Raw genomic sequence first — 19737 nt, 5'->3', positions numbered from 1 at the left:
TGGTTAGCGTCGTCAGCTCCTGTGTAAATACACATCACACAGTAAGCTCTACATTGTGGTTAGATCACTGTTTTAACACTGTATGGATTTCATGTAAGTGTGAATCTATGGTCATGCTTGCATGGAACACAGAAGCACTGAACTCCTATATATTCCCAGACTGACTGGGAACAAAAAGGTTTCCGGTTGATTGGAAAAGTAGCAACCAGCGTTGCTGTTGCACAGTTGGACCTGCGTTAGCTCATAGCTACAGACACTTGTTAGTGGGGAAAGATGGAAACAGGAAAACATACACTCCTTCATATACCAAGATAAAATCACCATATATAACTAATGCATGTCTGGGCGTTAAAAACCTTCCAGTCATTTGCTGTTAAGGTCATTCAAAGTTTAATCTGATGCAGTTTTGGGTTTGGCTCCGTTTGGCCCAGTAGTGGACATGTCACACATTCACTGTGCTCCAATATCTCCTACCTCAGCCCTGAGGGAATCACATGTGACATACAGCACCTGTGTTGCAGGAATTTACATTACGCACAAGAAACAACTGTTATGGTGTTACCTGTACTGAACTGCACATGTACAGCTTCGTCAAATTTAATGACATTGTAGACCAACACAGCACTCACCAGTGAGACGTTACAAGGAGAACGACCCTCTTTCTTAAGTCTAATGTCAACAGGAAACAGTTATGTAATACACATCAAAAGGCAAAGATCACACTAGCCAGAGTGCACAGTTGACACCACATACAGTAATGTTCACATGAAGAGAATTACAGACTTACCATCCTGTGACCCCTGCACAAATTAACCAGAACAGATTCACATGCAGTCTACAAATCTCGTGGATTCAAGACACAACACAATGGATTACCAAACTTGAGATGAAATTTATTATACCGCACGATCATAGACTTGAACATGTGCAACATTGTACTAGGACTGTATACTAAGACAGCTGAAAATATTTACATTGTCCTCTGTATAACAAAATAGCAATACTGTTCAACACAAGCCTGCTTTCAAAATTCTAGACCCAAGGTCATTTAAGGGGATATACGTTAGGACCATCTACCATTTGCCCATCTTAACCAGACATGCGCTACATCAGATCTGTAGCCCTCTGATAATGTGCTGTTTTGTTAGCGATCACACTGATGAGCTTATTCTGTAGAACCTGTGTGGTCCTTTGTACCTTTCCAGTGCTTTTTGTGAGGGGGTGAGTACAACTGGATCAAGTTAAGAGCCCCGAAATTAGGAAATAACTCAAATTTGACATTTTGAACCATAGTTCAAGTGCTACAGTTCAGACAGAAAAAACAGCATACGTGGGTGTGAAAACATTCGACTGAGGACAGGCAAGAGGTTGACCATGGAAAGGGGTCAGAACACTCCAAACTAAAGCATTCAGCTTCCATTAGCAAGGTGACCCTTTCTGTCTTAGTCTCACGTGAATGTTAGGCTACTTACTTACTGAATTCCTCTGTGGTTCAGTGATTTCTGATGTGTGTGTGTGTGTGACTGACAGACACTGCAGCTGAGATATGCTACAAATTGTGGTTTGGGAAACACCAAAGTCTTGTGGGAAACATAACAGTCCCTGGAGGGACTGAACTACACGCTGGGACGCAACAAAACAGCAACAACAACTAACAATAAAGTAAACAGGAAAGAAGCCTGAGAGAAGTGGGCACTCCCAACGTGCTCCCTCAGACTTCCTGTCCCGGCTCCAGTCCGCAGAACAGCCTGGTCTTCTGGAGCTACACTCAGGCTCAGTGGGGAGTTCTGCTCAGTGTAGACATCTAGGCCAGAAAATTGGTACTAAATCTAAACTACAAGGTTTTTTGTTTTGTTTTGGTTTTTTTCCAGTGTCACTTTTATCAAATTACTCATTAGCACATACACATGTAGTAGCTAAAAGTACTGTACAAGCACCACAAAAAACGACAATAGCAATCACAGAATATCATATTTGGATGTATTGTTCCTCCCAATAGCTGGTTTTATATAAAAGATAAATTACTAAGTGAACAGAACTAAGAACAAAGTTAATATGGACTAAACAATCTGAATCTCTTAGGACTCCTCAGAGTAGGGAGACTGCTGGAGATGACACGAAACACACACACACACACACACACGCACGCACGCACACACACACACTCACACACACACACACACACACACTCACACACTCACACACTCACACATTCACACATTCACACACACACACACACACACACTCACACACACACACGCGCGCGCGCACGCACACACACACACACTCACACACTCACACACACACACACACACACACACACACAGAAAACGTTCCGATGAGCGTAAGAAGTGAAACACATGCTTTGGTTCCCTTTCACTGCTCATCAGGAATGAGAGCGGCTTTGTGTCTGTGCTTATAGGCTGAGGAGTACTTCCAGGTCAGAGGGAGGGAAATGGCATTCAAACAAATGAACTAAAACATTCTGGGGAAAGAAAAGGAAAATGGAAATTCAAACAGAAATAGAAAAAACAGGAAAAATGTAAAAATCAGGATTGATCTACATCAACCAAATCTTTTTACTGACTGTAAACAGGGTCTGGTATTTTCTTTAATTATTATATTATATATTTTTTTAGAAAAATAAACTTTCATATTAAAATAAGTCCTTCATTAGACCTTCGCTCTCCTATATGTAATGTGCAATAAAAAGTGATTTGCAATTTTGTGCTATTTTTCTGAGAACCCTATCAATATCTGAGAGGTTCACACCACACAAACATCTTAAAGAACCGACTCACTGCATACACACAACCTAAAGAACCAGCTCACGGACAGGCTAACATATCAGACAGTCGTACGGCCATACGTTTGGCCAAGCGCCTTCATCTGACCTCTCGAAGGAGAAGGGTAGACCTGGAAGCTTCCAGCAGCTCTGGATTCCTCAACGAGGACGTTCCGGACAGAATCACCAGAAGACAAGCTTGCTCTCACTAAAAGCCCCGTCCTGTCGCACACAACAATCAGCTCGCTGAGAGAGGGAAGGACTGATTTTCTTGTGCACCAAGGCAGGACGAATCCTGGCAAATTCACCTTCACTAGTGCAGGCAGCATTTCTACAGACAAACCCTCCAACGCATCTGTAATGGAGACCCCAGCAGAGGAGAACACTGGAGGAGGCTCGTGTGTTTGCAAGCAAGCGTGTGATTTCCAGGTAGTATTCACCTGAGCTCATAGCAACTTTGTCTCGGTTGTATTTTAAACTGAAGCCAACAACAACACCATCAACAACAGGAGAAGCATAATGGAAGTTGCCAGAATAATGAGTTCATGTGCTGTAACTATTTCATTGCATGTTTTCTGAGTCACGCTAGTCCATGTACAAACAGTGACTGTCACAGGGTTTAGACGCATTCAGGCAAGCTGAGCTGAGTTGCTGGTGTCTTTAAAAATGAACCTTTCACCTCAGTGACAGACAGAGGATCCTGACATAGCAGGAGCTCTGTCTGATGCAGCCAAACGTGAAAGATGCGCATACCATGAGCACAGACGACATCTGAGAGGAAGATCTGGCAACAACACAGAATGGCGTTACCAGTGGGAATTTGGAGTCTGTTGAGACTGACGCCTCTTTTCACACAGCAGGCTGTTAACATTCATATACGTTTGTATATATAAATATTTTCATCATTTTTGTTTTAGATATATTTGCGTATGTTGGCAGTGATCCCACAAGGAAATGAAGTCATAACTTCCATGGAGTCTGAGGAATGGATCTGGTGTAGAAATGTCCTTTTCCAAAAAGCAGCCATGGCCTGGAAAACTAGAGGGGGAGATTAGATGCAGGCCGGAGAGCAGAAGCGCAGACCTTGTGTTGGGTGCAGGAACTCTCACCTCAGGGCTCCTGAGGCCATGGGGGACAATAAAGGAAGTCGCACATCTGTAATGCTATATTGCTTATGTTTCTATTTTTTCCATCATGGTGGTGTTCCTCATCGGGGTTCCCCAAGACTCTTCTCTCTGGAAGTCTGTTTCTGGAGCAGGGAGGACTCTCAGGACTTGACCTCATCCTGCTCGATATCGGCAGAGAGCTCGACGTCCGACAGGACCACTTCCACGGGTAGGAAGAACGATGTGTCCGAGTCGCTGCTCAGAGGAGGCTGGTGCTCACCTGGATGAGGGAAATCATAAGAAGAAAAAGATGAAACTGAGAACCAGGCCAGAAACAAAATGGAGTCTGGTAGTAAGAGCTGCAAGTCAAATGTACAGCTAGCGACTGGCTAAGTGCTGGTCACAAACAGCCCGTGCTGATAACATGATACACTGGACTCAGTGACAGTTTACAAGAATAAGCCCAAGCGTGGCTTCTTCAGACACACACTTGGGTTGATGATGGTAGCATGTGACAGATGATTATACTCTACCAGTTAGCACCATGCATGCACACCTAACACACTTGCCTCAAGTACAAAAAATGTACAAAAGTGTATTACCAAAATGAAAAACAGTAGCATAACAACCATCTTAAAGTGTTTTGTTTGTATTTGTACATTTAGACAGACAATAAAATATCATACAATGTGAGAAACCACATAAGCAAGTGTATTTGAGATTCTTTAACACCTCAGTTGTCTTTTGAGGCAAAATGGAGAACGGGTCCAAACCATGAGATGAGTGCAGTGTGATGGAGGCCCGACTGGATAGACTCCGTACATAATTCAGTACATTTGGAGTGTTACCATTTGTACATAAGCAATTCCATTAATTAGGAGGAAAAAAATCAAAATTTAAATATGTAAACTAAAAGGGAAACTTTCCACACATTTCTAGTGTGAAGTTCCAGCTTCTACCTGAGTCACGTTTGTGCGTGGGGATACTAAGTGGACCAGTTTGCCACTATGGTTTGTGTGTGGGGATACTAAATGAACCAGTTTGCCATTATGGTTTGTGCATGTGGGTACAACATGAACCAATGTGCCAGTATAGTTTGTGTGTGGGGATACTAAATGAACCAGGTTTCCAGTATGTGATGTACTTAGGTTTATGTGTATAGATAACAGTCACATACATCAACACAAACAGCATCACAAATCACACAGGAAAGTCAGTTTTATATTACTGAACAATTCTTATAAAGTCAAACATGCTGACTGAGACATGTTGCATTAATGATCTCATTTCTGGTTTAAGCATCATTGTCTCTGTAGCCATTTTAGCCTACTAGTGTGAAAAACAGTTATTAAATACAAATATGATATTCATTCTAAATTAGACCACAGTGTTAATAACGATGGCAGGATCTGGTCAATGGAGAATGAGGCAAATCTGAGCTTTGCAGTGTCCACATCTGTTCCTGCCTGACTTACACTGCCTTGACCTAAAACTCTGGAATACAAACAAGACAGGCAAGAAGGAGGGAACAGGAGGACATGGGTGGACTGTAATCACAGGCGCAGGAGACACCGGCCACTTATCACAGTGGACTACGATGTCTGTGAGCAGATCAGGGTTTTCTGGATCAAAAGGAAGTCTATGTGTTTCATTTTCCCGATCTCACATTAGGAACCTCCAAAGTACACCAAACCTTTTTAAATGCACATTTTACAATTCCAGTTTCAGATATTCTCCATCCTCTCCTTCTTATATAAACAAAGCAGGATGTAAGATAGGTTATGTGTGGATAAAACACGCATTACATTGGTTCAAAGTTGCGTTGAGAGGATGTAACAGTTTCCCCAATTGTGTCAAGCTGAGATCCATTACAGAACTTTTAAGGGTGGTTTTGCCAACTGTGGGTGATTCTGAATCTGACACACTTGGTCTTTGCGGAAAAAATGAACAGCTTCAACCTGCCTAAGGTACTGCCAGAATAACAGAAGCAGCTGTGAGTGAGGCCTGAGATCACTGGAGCAGAAGAAAAACAGAACATCCATTTAAGCTACACAGCATTGACCCAGACGCCCGGACACTGGCGTCCTGGAGTTACGACGAACTTCCATCTTCCCTGTAACAGCCATATCAAAGCAATCTCAAAGTCAGACTTCCACGCTCTTAAAAACATAGCAAGAATGTCCATGCCCGCACAAGCCAAGCCTGTCCATGTCCATACAAGGCAAGCCTGTCCATGTCCACACAAGCCAAGCCTGTCCATGCCCACACAAGCCAAGCCTGTCCATGTCCATACAAGCCAAGCCTGTCCATGTCCACACAAGCCAAGCCTGTCCATGTCCACACAAGCCAAGCCTGTCCATGTCCATACAAGGCAAGCCTGTCCATGTCCACACAAGCCAAGCCTGTCCATGTCCACACAAGCCAAGCCTGTCCATGTCCACACAAGCCAAGCCTGTCCATGTCCATACAAGGCAAGCCTGTCCATGTCCACACAAGCCAAGCCTGTCCATGTCCACACAAGCCAAGCCTGTCTATGTCCATACAAGGCAAGCCTTTCCATGTCCACACAAGCCAAGCCTGTCCATGCCCACACAAGCCAAGCCTGTCCATGTCCATACAAGCCAAGCCTGTCCATGTCCACACAAGCCAAGCCTGTCCATGTCCACACAAGCCAAGCCTGTCCATGTCCATACAAGGCAAGCCTGTCCATGTCCACACAAGCCAATCCTGTCTATGTCCACACAAGCCAAGCCTGTCCATGTCCACACAAGCCAAGCCTGTCCATGCCCACACAAGCCAAGCCTGTCCATGTCCACACAAGCCAAGCCTGTCCATGTCCACACAAGCCAAGCCTGTCCATGCCCATACAAGGCAAGCCTGTCCATGTCCACACAAGCCAAGCCTGTCCATCTCCACACAAACCAAGCCTGTCCATGTCCACACAAGCCAAGCCTGTCCATGCCCACACAAGCCAAGCCTGTCCATGTCCACACAAGCCAAGCCTGTCCATGCCCACACAAGCCAAGCCTGTCCATGCCCACACAAGCCAAGCCTGTCCATGTCCACACAAGCCAAGCCTGTCCATGTCCACACAAGCCAAGCCTGTCCATGTCCACACAAGCCAAGCCTGTCCATGTCCACACAAGCCAAGCCTGTCCATGCCCACACAAGCCAAGCCTGTCCATGCCCACACAAGCCAAGCCTGTCCATGTCCACACAAGCCAAGCCTGTCCATGTCCACACAAGGCAAGCCTGTCCATGTCCACACAAGCCAAGCCTGTCCATGCCCACACAAGCCAAGCCTGTCCATGTCCACACAAGCCAAGCCTGTCCATGTCCACACAAGGCAAGAACGCTTGATCTCAGTTTTCTTCAGAGACGTTCTGCCCGAATGGAGTCCATGACCAAGAGGAGACCTCACATCTCACATCCTTACTCTGATCGCGCTTGTTATTGTTAGCTATTCATTTTCTCTTCATTAATCAGATTAATTTCTTTAATCTATCTTTGTTCTTCTATGTTTATATATTTATATTTTTAAGAGTTTAGTGCACTTTGGATTACTGTGAATGATACGGTGCTGTCCAGAGGACAGCCACAGCTGAGGCTCACTGCTACGCTGAGGATTCCTGGATTATCAAATGCAGAATTCAGCCACTAGAGGCCAAACCTGAGCTACAGTAGCATTCAATAATACATTCAAAATATCCCATTTTCAAGACAGAATTTACAGAAGACTTTTGAGTAGGTTTTTCACTTTAAGACCAAATTATTTGTTACCTCTTCAAATAATCAATTTTTCATTGGTATTTTCCAGTAAAAACAGATGAAATAATTTGGCAACATCTGTCACGCAGACCAGTTGTAGGAAAGAGGTCCAGTTAAGCGCTCTGGCAGAATGGTACCAGGAACCTCAATGTCAACATTGTGTACGTGGTAACATACTGCTTGACACTTCATGAAACAGTGTGTTTATAAAAGCAAAGGGCAGAGACAAACCCAATACAGAAGCATCCAGGGGTGGTCATGCAGGACCGACGGCATTAAGGGCTGAGTGTGTGGCACTGTGGTTAGTACTGTGGTTAATGAGAGCAGCAGTACACTGTCATAGTAAAGCCAATAGAACAGCTTTGTGTTGAACAGCTGTTAAAATTTAACTTTGCAAAATAGCAGAGAAGCATCCAAAAGCGTAAACAAGACCAGCTGTACCTCCTACATTGCTCTGGTTAGTGCACGCACACAAACACACACGTTAAATGTAATTTTTTTGGAAGCCAAAAGGAGTTATGCAATCTGGATGCCACAGAGGCACTCGTAACCAACAACCCCCAAAATAAAACAGACTGGTATTAAGAGGATGTTGTGAAAATGCTTGTAGCAGTAAGAGCAGATGAGAGGAGATGAGCTGCCTTCTTTAATACTTCAACACTTTGCTCTCTCCACCCATCTAAACATCACAGCTCCAACTCTACATGTTGGCTTAAACATTGACAAACTTCTGCCAGTGCTTAAATTAACCTAGTTTCAAATCCAGTGTGCCTCTCCCATGAAGCATGACTTCTTCACTGAGATGAGATTTGGCTGGAACCAGGAATCCGAGAGAAGGTGTCAAAATACAGGAAGTGATTCAGTGTGAAACCTGTGAGCGCAGGCGAGGGAGTGAAGCTGAAAAAGTGTTTGTTCGGGTGAATAAAGCAGCCGTGGGGTGTTGTGGGGTGAAGCTTTATGCTTGTTAGGAAGATTTACACCAGCTGGCTGATGGCTATGAACGGCTATTTGAACAAACTGTACTTAGGCTTATAAACTAGCAGGGACAAACTGTGGTTCGTGTGAGTGTGGAGTGAATGAACAAGCAGTTCTTCTACCCAAAAGCTAATTGACACAACACATTCAGTCACTGGTTTGGGTGGTGAGTTAAACTTAGCCAAACACCCCGTACAAGTACAAGAAATGTTAGTGGTGGTGGTGTTAGCGGAGGTTGCGGTGCGGTTGTGCTGCTGGGTACTCACTGCTGGCGATCAGGCATCCTTCTGCAGGCTGTGTGAGGGAGTCGGGCTCAGGCTGAGCATGAGCCGGGCCTGGCATCCTGGCAGCAGCGTCAAAAACTGCCACACTCTCGCCCAGGCTCACCTCACTGGTAGCTGCCACAGCATTGGCAGGAGGGTCCCCTAGCGACTGCTCATAGTCAGGAGGACGGTCATCGGTGCAGTCTGCGTTCGGCTGAGCGGGGGATACAAACACACGCTGTTAATATGTTAAAGTCAGTATTACAATATTACCACATATTTTACTCTTTCCGTTGTGTTTCTTTATAATGGCTAAATAGTTTATAGATTAGATAATATTTGTTTCATGGTTACCAGGAAACACCTATACAGCCACAGCTGAAATGCTAAGACATTAATTAACCCTGAGATCCAGCCAATCACGGTCAAGTAGTCATACATTACTTGGACTACATTGGGACCATGCTTGACAGCAGTGATGGGAAGGGGGAGGAGTCAAGTCAAATGTATTTCTATAGTGCTCTATATAACAGGGGATGTCCAAGCCCCTAGTGAGCAAGCCGAGGGCAACGGTGGCAAGCAAAAACTCCCTAGAGCACGAGGAAGAAACCAAGACTCAAAAGTGGAACATCCTCCTCTGGACAACAAGGGTCACCACAAGAAGAACAAAACAAGCCACAGACACACAGCAGAAAAGCAAAGCAAAGCAAAGCAGGAGAAAGAGGGTGAAGATCAGGAAAATAATGCCAACATGTGAAGTTAAAGTTGTTGTAGGACTTGTGCAGATGAATGCCTTAGTCTGAACCCCTCAGTCATTTGAACTACAAATCTATAGCTCAGGCATAGAACGCAACGACGTGATTAGGGGTCTGTCCAAATGGAATGAGCATGTCAAATTAATTACACAAACAATTAGGGTGTTGCAAAATGATGGCAGGACCTCTTAAACCTTAACTTTTATATAACTGGTTCTGACCACAAAAATATTTTGAATCATCTGAAGCAGACAAGGCCTGAGCAGGGAGTGCCCTTCACCGTTCACAATGACAGTGCTTCCAGTTCATGCCTGCACGCACACACAATGCTTTCACCTGCTCAGAAAGCATTCCTGCAACCCCAAACCCTTATATTATGTATGCATGCAGGCACTTTTGGAAACTGTGAAACATTTATATTTAGTTCCAGTGAGTCTTCCACTCTTTCCACCCATGTGTGCTTGGTAAACTTCATCACAGTGATCGACTTAAATGCTCAGCTCTCTCTCTCAGACACAGTGAGATCTTAGTGACAACGCTCCATTACAGACCTGGGAACGGTATAACATGAACTAAAAACTACAAGCTTACTTGTCAGTCATTGTTTTGGGAGAATCAACCGAACCCAACGGCAGTCGATTGTGTGACTGCTACCTCGAGTGGAGTCCTACTAATGCTATAGCACATATCCTGGGGTTGCAGGAGCCATAGTGAACAACAGAAAGGCAATGCACCATGGGAGAGGTGATGAGCACACACACTTGAAGTGCCGGCACGTTGGATGTTATGCGCAACTTAACTAACCAGGGAAGCCATAATATAAGGGACGGATGGGATAGAAGAACTAAATGTGTTTATTAACAGACACAGAATAACAACACTGACTAGAACAAAGAATAAACACACAAACATAAAAGGAACTGGCTAACAGAACAATAAGAGGCTAATAGGGTTAGGGAGAGACTGAGTTAGACGACGTGACGTTGACTAAAGCACACAGAGAAAATATTACAGACGAGGGAACAGCAGAGAACTAAACAGGGAAAACAGACTGCAAGCGTAACGACAGGGCAAGAACAAACAGAAAATATTAAACATGGGCGAGCGAAGCTCAAAGACTAACGAGTCTAACTAAACACATATGCGCAAGGAGCTATGCCCAATGGAACGTTACCAAAACAGAGAGAGACGCTGGAACGCAATCAGGGACAAACTCGGAGCAGCTTGGCACAAAGACACAGAGACCGACCAAAACACGTAAATGACTCGATTGCTAGGGAAACGCTCAGGCCTGCGGACGTGCCAGCCATCCAGGAGAGTTCCTTACGGGAATGCCGAGAGCTTTCAGGATGTTCGTCTTGCACATGGGACACGTCCTGTGGTCCTGCAGCCACGGGTCCACACAGACCTTATGGAAAACATGACTAACAAAAGCAGCAGAGTTAGTGTGAGTGGCGGCAGTGTTCAGGCCTGCCTCCCCCGTGTTTACACACTGAGACCACCCTCATGGCTACTCAAGAGCTTTGCTTAATAATGAAGAATTATTTATCTTAAAAATAAAGGGATAACTCAAACAAACATGTCCTAAGACCCTCGTAGAAATTAAAGGTCCGCATGTGGAGTCCGAGACCCCAGACAGGAAACACCCGTAGCCCTGTGCTCCGTACACACTATCCAGGGACTTTGTTAAAATACCACCGTGCACCTACACCCTCTGGCCACTGTTTAATGTGCGTTTGTGCAGACAAGCGTACCATCTTTTGGCGTAGCAATGCGGTCTGCCAGCTGGAGTTTTTAATACGTGTGAAAGCCACAGCTGGACTGGGAGAGGAGCGTCTACTGCTAACAGCAGAGTTAATGATGGCTAGCACAACTGGCTCATGGAAACAAATGTGTGATAGTCTCTAACAGGACAGCACAGGACGTTTCTAATTAATAAATAAATGCTTCTAATAGAGTGGGTGAAAAGTGTATGTGCAGGCAACAAAAAGACTTACAAATAAAGAATAATCCATAGTAATACTTCCAATATGTTTTTATTACTGGGAATATTACTGAAGCCTTCTTTTAAATTTGCTATATGTGAGTGAAGATGACTATATAATCCAGCAATATTCCGTCATGCTTGTGTCTTTGAGATAGCAGGTCTCAGACGTACCAGCAGGGCAGTATCCTCACAACATCATTGGGCTTGTAGCCTTCGATGCACACTGCACAGTTGTCAAAATCGGACTCAGTTTCCTAGAAACAAAACCCACAGGGGCAAAGCTGTGAGCACATTTGTGTGTCTATGCACGTGTGTGTGTGTCCTGTCACTAATGTAGATTTCCCAGTAAAAAGATGTGAGGCATGTCTAATGAGAATGAGCCAAACACAATCAGGGCCTCCCTGCACAGCCAAGCAAACAACCAGGACAGGCCAGCCGTACTCTGACAGCCAAGCCAGTAAATCCTGGCAGGACATGCCAGTAGGCCTTTAACCTACGCACTATGTGGAAGATCTCATGCACAGGACACAGTGTAGGAGTTATAGATTATCTTCAACAGTGGGTAATCCTGAAGATAAATACAGTTTAAAACAGATTAAGACAACAATGTTGTCTTTTTCACACCATCGGTGTGATGGCAGATTAATTAATATTCGAGTCCAAAGCACAGCTCCACACCAGAGCTCGGAGAGGTGAGGTGTGGTGTTGAAAGATGATAAGCAGCTAACCTTGTCCCCCTTACGGATGGTCCGAATTTGCAGCTTGTTCAGGGCTTTTTTAGCTGCATCTCCTAGGCGCCGCTGAAAAAAAACCCAAACAAAAATAAACAAACAAACAAGCAAAACAGGACCGTCACCATTAAGGTCCAGCGCCAGATTCACTCTGAGTCATGAATAAATAAATCAGGGTGTCAAACCTCAGTGCTGGAAATGCACACATCCTGCTGCTAAGTAGGTTAACTCACATGGCAGACGTCACCAGTATGGCATACTGATGCGTTACACTGACAACTATTTAACTGAAGATACCACCAAGCAAACACTGTGTGAATCTGTATAGGAATTGCAGATTTTTTTGAAAGAGATGTTAGAAGAATTCCTGTCGTCTCGGGGTGGAGATACACACCAATGTTTTTACTACTGTTATCTGGTACCAAGTACAGTGTGACCAGTGTCACCAGCAAAGGAAAACCATGTTTGCGCTACAGGGAATCACATAAGTACACTGAAGAAACACACAAAGAGCGATAAAGCGCATTAAATTAGGTACACTCCAACAATCCCCCGTGATCATAAGACAACCATCAATATAATAATAAGAGAAAGAAACTAAATTCTTATTTGATAACCTTAATGATGAGTAATCTTGAAAAGTAAACTAAAATAGATTTATAAAAGTATATGAAATAATATGCCTAATTAAAACGAGCTATGATTACTCATCCTAACAACTTGAGACGTCAATTGAAACAAGCCGTTTCCTAAAATAATGCAGACATAATCGATTAACTAAAGGGAAGTATAAACTCAACAGAAATACAAAGCTAGTGAAACAACGGGAGCAGGGGACTGCTAATTCTGTTCAGATTCAGTCCAACACAGATTACGATTTGATCAAGAGAACTGACATTACGTATCTCAGTTGCAACTGATGCTTGAGGTTTCTGATGTGGTCACAATCGTCATAATCACCAGAACCAGAACACAGACTGGTGCCCTCCACCACTAATGCCCCTAAACGTCAGCCAGTCAGCCCACCCATCCTGAACAGCATTAACACTCTAGACTAGGTAAGCAAAGTTTTGCAGTCTGGAATCTGAATCAAGTCTGGGAATGTGGGCTGCACCTATTCCGGCAGGAATTCTACTGCTTTGTTCGTTGCTGTGTTGCATCCCCATGGCAGTTAGAAAGGTTTGCGGTAATAAAGAGTGTTTACAGGAGAAAAAGGTTTAAACCTTGAATTAGGAATATTAATAAGACAAAACATAAAGGAACATAGAGATTCTGTATCCTTATAAAATGATCTGTGTACAGAGCAGAGCTTCTGTGGGGATTCTGGGTAAGCCTCTGCAGGCCTCTGTGTAAGACACAACATCCTTCTACCAGGTACAGAATGGTACAGAAAAACAACATTATGTAAGATGATGGCATTATTTTAAAAAAAGAGAGGTTTTCTCTTCTATAGGTATTCTATATTATATAGGCATTAAACATCAATTTGCATATTTTGAATAATGTATGGTTTGGATATAATGGTGGAGATTTTAAACACTAGTGTGTAAAGAAGGTGGGGTGAAGATGTAATCACTCCTGAAAAATGTTTAAAAATGTGGGGTTTTTGTGTGACTGTCAGACATTCTCTGGAGGATGCCTCAATGATGCTTGTTAACGCTGACATGCAATAAAGAACGGGACCAGCTATTCTATTCAACTCATTCTCAAGTCTGAACAGAAGTGATTATGGCAGCATGTAGAGGAAGATAATATGACAATGAGCATTCAGAAGCTACCAGTCCCTACCTGTCACCACATGTTTGGGAAGCTTCATTCGATTTTTCATCTACTTCCAGATTTTCTTTTTTTGGAGCATCATGTTGCATCCTCTTGATGCCAGAGACATCACTGTTGATGCCAGAGACATCCCTGTTGATGCCAGAGGAATCCCTGTTGATGCCAGAGGAATCCCTGTTGATGCCAGAGGAATCCCTGTTGATGCCAGAGACATCCCTCTTGATGCCAGAGGAATCCCTGTTGATGCCAGAGGAATCCCTCTTTCTTTCCTCAGGTTTGACAGTGTGGCCTGACCATTGCTGCTGAGACCATAACCAATTTAGTCATTGTCCATCTTTCATGCCCTGAGAAGCTTTCTCTGGGAATTTCTTCTAGTTATACTGGAGTCCTCTTCTGTGACTGCTGTGTCTTTACGTTCTCTTCAGTAATTGAAGAGTTTCCAAGAGTTCTTTGATTAACTGCCAGTGCTCTAACAGTGTACCTGCTGCTATTTTTAATATCCTTCTAATACAAAAATATCCTTTGATTTTACAGCTGTCTGGTGTCAGGCATGACTTACCCTGTTTTAACTGCTGTGCAGGCAGTAAGCAGGAGGATTTTCATGCTCGGTTTCCAGTGTGGTTTCAAGTTCTTCACTTTCAGGGTCCATCAGAACATCTTCAGGCATTATTAAATTGGAAAGGTTGGACAGACCAGCTCTCTCACTGCTGATGTTTGGTACTTCCTGGAACACCAACCTGTTTCCACATTTGCTTGCTATCACTTGTCACCGTGACATGCACTACATTTAATAATTAGATGGATTGAGTGTCACACTGTTTTGCCGTTTTGTTGCTGGTCTGTTAGCAGAGACAAGAAACCTGTGGAACAATGTCTTCTGCCTCCAGGAGACTAGATATGTCCTCTTTAATATCAGCCCAGCTAACGGTTCTTTTTGTCATACTGCACTTTGGTGTCTCTGATTGGAATTTTGGTTTCGCGTCTCAGCACAATATTGATTCTGGTGAAATAGGACACAGTGCATCTTTGAACGCATTCTTTGTCATTCTCGGCAACTTCCAGACAATTTTCTCCAGCTCTCAGACATCATCAAGTGAAGGTGTAACTGAGTTTTCTTGGCTAATTTTAGTGCTGTGCCTGTAGAACTGGAGCCTTTAATCCACATAGTGGGTTAGCTTGTGGTGTTATTATTGTTTTTATAGGAAGGCCCAGTGCATTTGTTTCAGCTGTGGGCTGTGTTTACAACACTGGGTTTACAACCCTTGTCTGGCACACTAGCATCCACATATAAACCCCAGAGAAGGTAAGCAGAATGTTATGGAGACACACAAAGGTCTTTTTCCCCACTGAGGGAAACTAAGTATCGAACATATATTAACACCTCTGCTCACATTTATAAAACATCTCAACTTTGCTAGTAGCAGCTATAACTACATTTAAATTGGACAGTCTCTAGTACAACCATAATTGCTAACATTTGACGTCCAAAGTCTCAATACTGTTTACAACTACCAGAGCTCTATTCAACATTTATAAAGGAAATCACATAAATGCAAGAAAGAAATATAGAGAAAGAAAGAAAGTTTATAAAATTAAATATAATCCAACAACGAATTAGGTGTGATAGGAGACACTTAGGTGACTAAGGTGAGTTAAAGCAAAGCGAACTCTAATGTGCAGGGCAAGAGTCCTCTAGGAATAGGGTTAGGAAACAGTCAAAAAAATAAATACCCAACCATGCTTAAACAAATACCCAACTGTGCTTAAATAAATACCCAACTGTGTTTAAATAAATATCCAACTACACTTAAATAAATACCCAACCTTGCTTAAACAAATACCCCATTGTGCTTAAATAAATACTGAACTGTGCTTAAATAAATACCCAACCATGCGGTATGGACAGCCTTCTCTGTCCCTCAGACAGGAGTTTAACAACACTGAACTATGTTTTAAGCCATACAGATTTTAAAATATAATATCCTCTAGTAAAGAACAGAAATTAATTTATGTTATAAATTGGGAAAGTGACAATAGTTCAATTTTGTTTTTTAAGGGGCAGACATGCCAGTAGTCTGACGAAGGGTGGGTGTACCTGGTTGCGGTCTCGTGCGCTGGCGTAGCGGAACCGCTGGATGTAGTAGAAGACAAGCCAGGCCAGAGAGATGATCATGAGGACGATGAAGGAGATTGAGATGAAGACCACAGATGTGCGGCTCACGTACTTCTGGAGGTTGCGTGTGCCGATGGTGATGTGCATAGTCACAGTCACATTCTTATCCAGCAGGGCGGCGATCTCACGCCCCTTTGGCTCTGGGATCATGATGGCCACAACATCTCCTGTTCCTGGGGACCAGGACAACATGGTGGTCACGCGATCAAAAGCACATGTGCCCTACATGAGTGTCAGGAAGGGAAGGCAGTTTTGGTTTGGTTTGTGTTTTCTTTGTTCATTACCTGAGCAATAAGTTTAAATGAAAACATGATGAAGAAAAATGAATTTACTAACATTTAACTGATGCATTTGATCTCATACTTGACATATAAGTGTTGACATATAAGTGTAAACTGTAACTATTAACTTAACAGTGGTATGTTCTAACGCCGGTTACAGGGGGATGTTAGTCAACATGAGTTGTGCCAGAACACCACAGGGCTAAAGGGCTTAGCCTCCTTGATCCTGGTGAGGTATAAATAGCTTTGCTTTGAGTGATCACTCCGTTGAACAATGAATAATTACTATGGCACACAGCAGCAGAGTTGGTGCTAGGTTGGCAGATGCAGAGGCTCGGGACGATCAGTCCCCATGGCAACATCCTCTGCTGCTAACTACCAATTAGGTCATGGCCCAGCTTCCTCCCAGAAGGAGCAACTGCGTCACAGACTAGCGGGAGTCTGGTACAGACTGGTGAGGTCACACTGTGGATGTTACTCTGACTCTCGTCATGTACTCGTGCACATGTTGCGCTACTTTTAAACTGTGCTGGGATGAAATGTAAAGAACGCTTTAGGTTAAAACCCTCTGAGCAACAGCTTTCAGATTTAAATGCTGTCAGGTTTTTAAAATCACTGGTAGTTGATTGTCAGTTTGTACAGCCACTGACCACTGCAGTTGTGCAACTAGGAACCTAAGGGACACACCTGTATAAAGGGAAGGGCCTCAGTGAGAGCTACTATTTGAATAATAGTTTTCCAGGTTATTATCAAAATACTATTCAGTGTGGAGACTGATAGGTGCCAAGTCAGTGAAGCACTATAAAGCATTTATGGAAAACAGAGAAAACAACCTGACTGTTGTGTAAAGGGAGGGACAGCACACAGTCCTGAGAGTCTAAAAACGTACAGGCCTGCAGCAAGAAAGCTGAAAAAGCTGTAAAAATGCCGACATAAAACTCCCTAGAACAAAAAAAGCTCCATCTTTTGTGGCACAGAGGCTAAAAATAGCCAGAATCTATTTTGAGCGCTGCTTCTTCGACTCCGATCTGAGCAAATCCAGGCCTTTCGTCCCGTCTGTGCCTTAGGACGTCAATCAGCTCAAAGGCAGAAGGAGTCCCAAAGAGACACAGAAACACTTCTTATAGCCTTTCCAAAGAATATTCCATGACTGGGGGAAGCTCCAAAACACGCGTCTCTAGAGGAGAGAATCCATAACATGGGAGACACGGATCAGACCCTGGACAGCCACATCTGAGAAGAACAGGCAGCGATGTGGAGCATCAGGACTTCACCACCACGCATGTTACGCCTCTCATTGCAACAGCGCCAACCTATGGGACTGCTCGCTCTGAAACTGATCCTAGGTCTGTTACTCTCAAGCTTGGCAGCCCAATTTTTCCCACTTTTGACTTGTTGTGCCAATTCCCTGCTACCAGCTGTGGAGGTTGTGCATGTATTTTGTCGGAGACACATGTCCAAGCGCCACATCTTTTTGATCTATTGTCAGAGGATAGTGCTAACCACCCCCACACGAATGTCCGTGATTGGCTAGTGTCACAGCGAATGACAGGAGGCAGGGTAATGTCATCCCTCCCACCAAGACAGCTGCACCAATCTGTTCCCTTGGGCTCTCAACCATCATCAGGGCCTGAACCGGGTAACTCCCAATAATGTGGCAGACACTTTTCTGTGGTACACTCAGGGGCCTTCATGCTAGATCTTTAATGCTTTAACAGCTTCACTACAATGTCTGTGGACAGCAGCATCGAGAGACCAGTGTAGGAAGTACACAGCTGAAAACTCAAGATGATCTGTTTCACTCACCTTGCAGAGCTACAGGACCTGAAGGGAGCCACCCTCCCCAGGACTGACAGGAACATGAGCTCTGAGCAGTGGACCAAAGAGCACCCATTTAACCTTCCTACGTGACATCACACCTTCCTCCCCTTCAGAGAGTGATGGTCCCCATCACCATACCTTCACCTACAGGGATTGTCCCCTGCAGGTGACACTGTCCACATGTCTCTCCCCCTGTCCATCAGGGCCACGCCCATGCCCCTCATCAGAGGTCCTCACACTGGGCTACACCATTCCCCCACAGCAGGGGTGGGCTCACTCCTGATGGCCTCATCACCATCCGACTTCTGATACAATGTGTGTAACAATGGCTTAAAGGAGCCACCCTAGTCAGGATTTGGACTCAGGACTGAGAGCTCTGAGCAGAGCACCCTTTTAACATTCCTAAGTGCCGTTAATCTTTTTTTGGCTTTCATTTTATTGCACAGAACTAATTTACTATTAATTAACAGTGAAGGCATTCAAAGATTTGAAAAAATAAGTTACAATAATGTGAATTATATTAAATCCCACATATGTTAAAGTCATAAATAATTTCCTCTTATCCACAGTGGGGTCCTTTCTCACCGCAGGTGTGTTTGGGTGGGAGTGCCCTGTTGGCACATTCCAGGAGCAACATGGAGTTGTAAGTCTCATTAAAAAATAAACAAATAAACAATCCAAATAACAAAAATAAACAAACAGGGATCTCATGCTTCACGCTGCCTTCCTCTTCTGTGCCAACCTGGAGATCCAAGCAGGAACTTCTGGGTCCTGGTATGGAGACCCATGCCATGTCTGCTGCAGCTGTCCAGAGATTTTGAGGTTTCCACAAGTTAGATGACTTCCTTTACTGACAACTGCTCAAAGGCATTAATTAGCTGAGAGAAGTTGCACAAGTGGTTGATATTTGGTGATTGATACTTTGATCAGTGCTGAGGTATGAATATGGTTATGGTTGTGGATGTGGATGTGGCTGAAGACAGGGTGAACAACACCTCTCAGGAATCACTCTGAAACAACCTTTGCTTAGTGCTTTGTCCATGAATCACCTAGTGCTGGTATCCCTGACCCAGGCTTCCATCAGTGTGTGCATGTGTATAGATGTCTACTTGAACTGCTGAACTCTGGCATAAAAATGTCAACAACTGAGGTGCTTTATGGTTGTTCTCACAGGTTTACATTTGACAGAGCAGTTCAACAAACACAGTGGTGGCTCAGTACTTAAGGTACTTTACTAGTCATCTGAAGGTTGCCAGTTCCAGCTTCACTACCACCAGTTTGCCACTGTTGGGCCCCTGAGCAAGACTCTTAAC

At 43.9% G+C, this 19737-nt stretch overlaps 1 protein-coding gene across 2 annotated transcripts in view; it reads right to left on the bottom strand.

Annotated features, from left to right (window-relative positions):
• Nucleotides 1-695: 695 nt before the first annotated feature.
• Nucleotides 696-19737, bottom strand: part of rnf150a (ring finger protein 150a) — a 29765-nt gene continuing 10723 nt past the window's right edge. The window contains exons 2-7 of one of the 2 annotated variants that reach the window (XM_035531646.2): nt 16245-16495; nt 12368-12439; nt 11811-11893; nt 10980-11076; nt 8901-9111; nt 697-4171 (exon numbers count right to left, since the gene is read on the bottom strand). In XM_035531646.2, the coding sequence (XP_035387539.1) occupies nt 4053-4171; nt 8901-9111; nt 10980-11076; nt 11811-11893; nt 12368-12439; nt 16245-16495 (833 nt within the window). In that variant the 3' untranslated portion in view covers nt 697-4052. Of the gene's footprint in view, nt 4172-8900; nt 9112-10979; nt 11077-11810; nt 11894-12367; nt 12440-16244; nt 16496-19737 lie in introns of both variants that reach the window. The other variant, XM_081724542.1, reaches the window with a different exon arrangement.

This window comes from Electrophorus electricus, chromosome 12, assembly GCF_041902795.1.
Source record: "Electrophorus electricus isolate QZ-2024a chromosome 12, ASM4190279v1, whole genome shotgun sequence".
Lineage (NCBI taxonomy): Eukaryota > Metazoa > Chordata > Actinopteri > Gymnotiformes > Gymnotidae > Electrophorus > Electrophorus electricus.
Note: the sequence above shows the minus strand (reverse complement) of the source record. Positions and strands in the feature narration are given on the sequence as shown.